Consider the following 8,282-nt stretch of genomic DNA (forward strand, 5'->3'; position numbering starts at 1 on the left):
GATCTCATACACTTTTATCTCTTTCATTGACCCTTAAATAATGCTACAACCTAGTAAGCACTCCAGTTTTTAAAAAATCAAATGTAAATGTTAGAAGAAACATAGTTCTAGCTAGCCCAAGAGATCAATCTCTGTTCAAGACAGTGTGCATCATTCTGTTCAAAGATTAGAGCAAGGGGCTTGTAAACAGTACTCCATCTTGCCTGAGGGCTTTTCTAAGACCCCTGCTTGGGGAAGGTGCAAATAATTTGCACTTTCAACACATATCCACCATCTCCTTTATTCCAACAAGGGCAGCTGTGCTTCACTCTGTTTTTATTTATTTAGGATGCCTCACCCTACTTGCCTCACTTAGTCCATGGCCCTGTCCCAGACCTCAGCTAAGTTAACTGATTCTACGTTTTCTCATAATATTCCTTTGAAGAGAACAATATGCTGTTATTGTTGGTGGTATGAGTGTGTGTTCAAGGGGACTTAAGTTCACAGTCCTAGAAAATTCTTCATGCCCCAGATGAACGCCTTGAAAATGTATCCCAGTGGCCACAAGGTGTTCTGCGAAGTATATATATATATATATATATATATACACACACACACACATATATACACCAAGGTGTGTGTGTGTGTATGTATATGTATATGTGTGTATGTATGTGTATATATATATATATATATGTCAGTGGTTCTCTAAGTATGGACCCCAGACCAGCAGCACCTATGTACTAGAAAATGCACATTCCTGGGCCCCAACCCGACCATACTGAATAAGAAACTCTGGGAATTGAGCCTCGCAATCCATGTTTAACAAGCTCCCTTAGTCTTGTCATGATGCGCGCTAAAGTATGAGAACCGCTGGGGTAGGTGGACACGCCCAAATCAAACACCACTGGCAAAACCACCCAAAAAGTAGCATTTATCAAGAGGTAGGAGAAATGGTATAGCCTCTCTTATTAACCAGAAAGGTTTCTTTCCAACTGCTTGGAGCAAAGTTTTTGGGAAAGTGGCATTTCCCTGTGAAAGTAATTAATAACTTTCACAAAGACTACGTGTTTAAATCTATAAGCTCTGAAAAACCCAATTTTAAAATGGATAAATAAATAGTCTCAAGAGTTATGTCTGAGCTTAGTAAATTTGACCATGTCCCTCTCTTGCATAAAACCCTTCAATGGCTTCCCATTGCACTTAGAGTATAAAATATTTAACATTGCTTACAAAGCCCTGTATAATCTGGCCCTGCCTTAGTCTTGAGCATCATCTTTTACCATTTTCTCCCTCACTCACTACCGTCCAGTCATAATGATCTTTTATTCCTTGAATGCACTAATCTCCTCCTACTGCTTCAAAACAGTTCCAATTTGATGTGTCCACTGCATTGAACTCTCATCATTCAGCTCTCAGCCTAATTCCCTCTTGCCCACCTTTCAGGTACCCATGAAAGTATCAGTTCCTCAGGGATGCTTTCCCTAACACAACTCCCCCATCACTCCTCTAAAACCTACTGGGCTAGGTCCTTTTATTGTAAGTTCTCTCATAATGCTCTCACTCTTTCTTCTTAACATTTATCATGCATCTTTTCTTTGTATGTATAATTAGTTTAATGTCTTTTCTTCCCACTATACTCTACATTAACAGAGGCCAGGATCATGTCTCTTATTGACTTTTGTTTCCCCAGCACATAATATTTAATTAGAATAAAATGATCTTCAGATAGCTATAAAGATATCAGAAGTCTAAGAAGGTTTAAACATTTTACAAAGGCAAATGTGTTTCTGTTATATATTTATTCAATTTTATCCCTGGCCTTCCTCCATTTTAAGGAGAAAATCCAAGTTTATGTTTCTCCTATGATTTCCCACAAATAGGTTTTAGTGAGCAGCAGTCAGAACTGCTCAGGTGGGACCTGAAGTGATGTGAACCATCTCTAACTGACTACACAGCCTGAAGTAAATAGAAGAATGCTTAACCTGGTTTTCATGCCATCCTCTAGCTTCTCTAAAAAGGACATCGTTATGGATGAGTGCCAGGATCACCTGCTGGGAGAAATTTTGAGACAGAACCACCCAGACTCACTTCCCCTCTATCAATTTTAGAAAGAAAATAGGCACAAAAGTAAAAAGAGAGAGAATAATAAAAGTAAATATTACAATACAGAAGCCATCCTAGCTAATGACATCTGCCACCTAAACCATTTTTTTCCAATAAATTGATCTTGTCAATTTTGACAGGTTACATTGCAAATGCTGACTTTCTGGATCGCTAGCCAATGTCCTTTTTAGGTAGATGATAAAATAAAAACAAATAAATGCAGCAACAGCCCTCCCTATTGGTAGGGCAAGCTAAATAAAAGCTGCTCACTCTGTGTCCTGGAAGCTAAATTCATCTTTTTTGAATAATTTAGTAACATGGGACCTTATTCAAAAGCAAAAGGACCTGGCCCATCATTTTCCAAATGTCATAGGCAGGAACCATCAGGTGACCAATTTCCCAGGTTGCATAAAGAACTAAGGTGGTATTACTCTTCAATATCCACTTCCTCCTATGTCAGGAATTAACTGATGAAAGAGGGAAACTAGGGGCACAGGGAACTATGAGGTTGTTCTATTGAACCATGTGTCTACTGACACGTAGCACCAGGTGGGATGGGTACAATCTTCATACTATAGGAAAATAATCAATAAGGAAAGAGAAGCCTCTACAAAATAGATGTTAAATTGGAGAGTATGAGCACCTCTCATTGCCCTCCATGAGAGACTTAATAGAAAAAAACAACATGATTAATTGCAAAGGCACTTCAGTTCTGTTACCAACTAGCCAAGCCACCTTAGACAAAGTACCTGAGTCTCATTCTTCGCATTAACAAATAGGGATGATGATTAACTCCCTTGAAAATTTACTGTGAGAATTAGAAACTACATACGTAAAGTACCTCAGGTAGTGTTAGATAAATAGCTAGCACTTAATAACTGATAGCTAGAATCACTTTTGCTATTGTCAATTCTCACCCCAGCAAAATGACAACTAGTATAAAAAAAGAACAAAAGAAAATCATGTTTCACTCACTCAAGAAGATTGTATTAATGGAGAAGGCAGGCAGTCAGTGAAATTGATGCCAATAAATACAGCTTTCTCTGCAATGAGGTTAATGTGAACACATCGGACAATAAATTAAAATAGAACATAAGGTCAAGAAGAAAGTATCTATTTCCCTTACCCTTTACTATTTGTTCTGGGAAATTGGTCTAGTTAAATATTGGCTTTAAAGGTTTGAACCTATTCTAAAGCATGCCTGATTAGGCATATCCCAGACAAATAATTTCCCTGGGAGTCTGGTCCCAATCTGAATGACCACTGGTTGGTCCATCAGATTGTGGGGTTTTAAATTCAACTAGATTCCAAATATAGAGTATTTTTGAAAATAGTTGGCAATTTGATTTCTTAAAGTAAGGAATATATGAAGGTCAGGTTCATTCAAGTAGAATATTTTTTAAACTAACATTTTTCAAGAGATTACTATGTGACTGGCTTACTACTTGCTTGAATTTGAGTGCATTATATCTTTCATTCCTCACAACACTTTGTAGCAAGAACTTCCATTACAACATTCTGTAGTAAGTACCCTCATTTTTGCATTTCATTACGCTCATTTTTTTCAATGAAAGAACTGAGGTACAGATTTTAAACTTTCCTAATATTACATGAACAGAAAGGGATGATAGGACATTAACTGGAATCCAGGTCATTCTGATTTCAGGGACTGTCTTAGCTTATAGTGTGGAAAAACCAAAATGTTTTTGTGGACCATTTATAGAACAGAAAGGTTAAAGGGACTTAAAGAATGTTTAAAAGGGATATAATTATAAAATTAAAAATATTATAGATAGGGTCCAACAAATCCTATAATAATAGATCGGGGTAGAGGAGAATCTCGAAGTATTACAAGAATAACATTAAATAGCCTTAAAATAAACAAAGAAAAATTTATATAAACTCAAGTTAAATAGACAATGAACTTGATATAAAATAAATTTTTAACATTTATATCACTCTACCTACTATGTAGGAGGTACTATTAGTTTCTGAGTGAGGTACAAGGAATTAAAAATAATCTCTTCTCTCAAAAGCTTAAAAAGCAAAATTGGAAGTTAAAACGTATATATTCCCCCAAACACATAACAAAATAAAGAGATAGATGCAATGTATTCAAAGATGTTTCTCTGCCAGGACATCAACTCCATGAAGGCAAGGACATTGGTTCTTGTATCATTAGTACCTAGAACAATGTTTGGCATTATGGTAAGTATTCAATGAATGTTTATTGAACAAAAGGATATGTGTATGTATGTATATATGCATGTGTAGGGGTGAAATTTCAGTAAAAATCAACTGACAAAAGGCATACTAGTATGAGAAAAAGCATACAAATTTATTTAATCATAGTTTTGCATGACACTGAAACCTTCAGACTGAAGACCCAAAGATACAGGAGTCAATTTTTATGCTCAGATTCAACAAAGTATGGACAGCTCTGCAGCAATATGATTGGACAAAGGGTTATATCTATGGCTAACAAACTGGTAAAACCCATCCAGGCCTGTCTGTCTAGATTCTTCTTGTCCTCTCTGTGCAGCATTCTGTTATAGGTCATGACCCTCTCTGGAACTGTTGTGAGCTACAATCAAACACAGTAGGTCAGATAATTTCTTTATGGCCAGTTTTTACAAAGGAAGGCAGGGGAAAGCTAGAGTGATAGTTTTAGGTTTTATGGCTGGTTTGGGGGGAAAAGGGGTTCTTATTTCTATGACCTGCCTTGGGAAAAGAGATTCTGTTTTCTAGGGCTAGCCTCAGGGATGAATGCAAGGCCAGAGATAGGAGGGTAGGAGAAGGTCAGAGAGAGCTACTTCTGAGGGCTCCATTTTGGGATATCATTTTCTAAGCTCCTGCACATGCATGCATGCATGCATATCAGTTAGTAAGTACCTGATGATTTCAATAGGTATACTCATCCAACCTGGGTCAGGGGAAAATCATGGTGGAAATGAGATTTTTTTAAGTGATATGGCCACACTATATGAAGCTGATAGTAACATTCTACAAAACGTCCAATAGTGTCACCATCTGTGATGGTCAATTTTATGTGTCAACTTGACTTGGCCATAGGATGCCTACATATTTGGTCAAACACTATTCTGGGTGTTTCTGTGAGCATGTTTTTAGAAGAGATTAACATTTATTATCAGTAGATCAAGTAATGCAGATTGCCCTCCCTAATGTGGGTAGGCCTCATCCAATCAGTTGAAGGCCTACATAGGACAAACGCATTGATCCTCCTTCACATAAAGGAGAATTCTTCCTGCCTGAAAGCCTTTGAACTGGCTCATCAGCTTTTTTCCAGCCTTCAGAGTAGAACTGAAACATTGGCTCTTCCTGAGTCTTGAGCCTGCCAGCCTTTGGACTAGAAGTATACCACCAGCTTTCCTGGGTGTCTACCTTGCTGAATCACCCTGCAGATCTTGGGACTTACCAACCAACATAATCATGTGAGCCAATTCCTTATAATAAATCTCTCTCTTTATCCACACACACATATACACATGCATGCACACATACATACACACACATACCCTATTGGTTCTGTTTCTCTGGAGTAGTCTAACATACCACCTATATACTGAATCTCGAATGGAGAAATGGTCTAAGCCAGAATGGTATTTATTATGTTCTCATGTTGTTTATTCAATCTTACTGACCTCTCTGATGCCCAGTATCAAGGATTCTTGGGGTTCTCAATAAGTAATATTTGATGATAAAGATCAAAACAGTAATTATGCTGGAAATGGCTTATAAAAAAAATTCTTAGCCTATATCCTTTCTCAGTTATCTCAACTTGGGTACTTAACTGAATTATGATTTATCAAGAAGCTTCATTCTGCTTTAAAAATAATCATCAATTATCCAAGAAAAATTCTATTTTCTTTTTTAAAAGGTCCATTTTCAAAACGCTCATAAAATATATAAGGAACAAATGAAAATCCTAATAGAAAATGGGCAGAGGTTATGAATAAGACATTCACAGAAGAAAACTGCAAAGAGCTGGCTAATAAAACAAAAACAATGCATAAACTCACTTGTAATTAAAGAAATACAAATTAAAACCACGAAGAGATCCAATTTTTAACCTATTACACTGGCAAAAATTAAAAATTTCCATTATACCCAAATGTGGGGAAAGAAACATTCTCATCACTATTGGTGAGATGTTCTTTAAGATTAATACACAGCACAACCTAACTAAGTTAAAAATGCAAATATCGTTTGACATAGCTATTCTTCTGTGAGGAATTGATCCTAAATAAAGATATGCTTCCAAAAGCATGTCAACAATAGACATGCAGCAATGTTTGTATTAGCAAAAACCAAAACAATCTCCCAACCCCATACAGCCTAAATATTTACCAGAAAGCTAATAGTTAAATAAATGATGGTACGCATATGTCATAAATACTAGACAATCATTAAAGAAAATGGATTACACTAAATTTGCTGATATGAAAATAGATCCAAGATATGAGTCAAACAAGGTATAGAATCATTTATGTAAAATTATTCCCTTTTATATTTTTAAAAGAATAAAGAAATATATATGTGTGTGTGTGTGTATATATATATATACATCTATAATATCTATATTATAGATAAATAGAGACAGCCATGTAGCTCAATAGAGAGATGCATAAACATTGTTATGGAAATATACACTGGAAGCTTATCAATGATTACTTTGGGGAAGGACTAGCTATTGATCAGCAAATAGAGCACCTAATATTTATAACTTCCTGTATAGTATTAATATGTAACTATGTGTGTAACTTGTTTTTAAATGCTAATTTTAAAATTTAGGCAGAGAAAATCTTACTCCCACCTGATTCTTTCAAGTAATGCTTAATAATTGAAGAAATTCCTTGAGGTGCCACAAAGTTACAGTCTCCTTCTTTCATCACCATTCCTTCAATAGGCGAGCTTAGAGGCCTCAAAACGCCATAGGCTAACAGTTCATCATAAAAACTGAAATAAATCAATATGTATATTTAATGTAATTATATACCATGAATAGCTCTAAATGACTATATTTTCTTTCAATAATTCTCAGAGGTTATAATTCAAAATCAAAATTAGATATCTTCCTATGAATATTTTGTATTAAATAAAATGTATATTTTGTGTTAAATAAAACTTATAATACAGGTGAAGAAGAGAAATATTTTGAGAATCCATAGGTCGTTTGCTGACTTTAGTCAAAGGCCTATTTCTCTGTAAGTATATTTTAAAAGTAAAGTTAATGAAAACAAACAAATGTATTTAGTATATCAATTTTAAATTTGGTTCAGAAGATTGACTCCCATCACAGCTAGTTGCCTTCTTCCATAACACCAACATAGCAATTGATATTTATCGAGCCCTTACTATGTTCCATTTATCAGCTAATCTAATCTTCACAACAACCCTATGACATCACACAACTGCTAAGATTGATTCCACTCCTTGCAACTAACTCACCGTTGGTGTTTTTTGGCATAATGAGGAGTGCAGGTGATGTACTGAGCACCCAAGTCAGCTGTGCACTGAGGATTATGAGGACTGCAGGCTGTAGTCATTCTTCCCCCTTGAATTAATCCACAGGAAAATGTCTTACTGCATGACAATGAGCCTTAGCAATTAATTCAATGCACCTTAGGTTACCCCAAACAGATTACTTCAAAAATATCTTAAGAAACTTTTTTAAGTTGAAGTATTTGATCAGATTGTGAGATTTTAGAAGGAGTCATGAACAATGTAACAGTGTCCAGCACCATTATAGTGCATATATTTAGTAATAGGAGTCAGTGAATGGATAAAACTAAAAATCATGAAAGAAATGTCAGAATAAATGAGTCAACTAATGCTCTTTCATTCATACAGTCAATCTTCATCAGAATGACAGGATTCTGCAAACTAGATCTTCAGAAAGTCTTGGTCTATGATCACTTTGGGAGTCTCATAATCTGCAGAAAGCTGCAAAGGCAACAGACAGACCAAGACAAAAAATCTATTTATTAGGGACAGCAGTAGGCCCAAGCTTTGCAAACTCGGGTCGGGGCCCCTCCCACGCCGCTGTCTCAGGTCTCCCTCTGTAGAGCGCGGGGTACTCCTGCCGGGCCCCCACCCTCGCCCCTTCTTGGGCCTTTTCCCGGGCGGCGGAAGTCCCCGATCACGTGACGAGGCGCGCCGCTCGGCGCATGGGCCGC

At 36.5% G+C, this 8,282-nt stretch overlaps 1 protein-coding gene across 9 annotated transcripts in view; it reads right to left on the minus strand.

The window, feature by feature from the left end:
- RNLS (renalase, FAD dependent amine oxidase) overlaps positions 1–8,282 on the minus strand; it is a 402,310-nt gene that overhangs the window by 392,422 nt on the left and 1,606 nt on the right. For all 9 annotated transcript variants that reach the window (XR_010113261.1, XR_010113260.1, XM_055093111.2 and 6 more), the window contains exons 2-3: positions 7,555–7,660; positions 6,920–7,062 (exon numbers count right to left, since the gene is read on the minus strand). Coding sequence is in view for 7 of the 9 variants with exons in the window: in XM_055093111.2 (XP_054949086.1) it covers positions 6,920–7,062; positions 7,555–7,660 (249 nt within the window). In the remaining 2 variants the exon portion in view is untranslated. The remainder of the gene's footprint in view (positions 1–6,919; positions 7,063–7,554; positions 7,661–8,282) is intronic.

The sequence above is a fragment of the Pan paniscus genome, chromosome 8 (genome assembly GCF_029289425.2).
Source record: "Pan paniscus chromosome 8, NHGRI_mPanPan1-v2.0_pri, whole genome shotgun sequence".
NCBI lineage: Eukaryota > Metazoa > Chordata > Mammalia > Primates > Hominidae > Pan > Pan paniscus.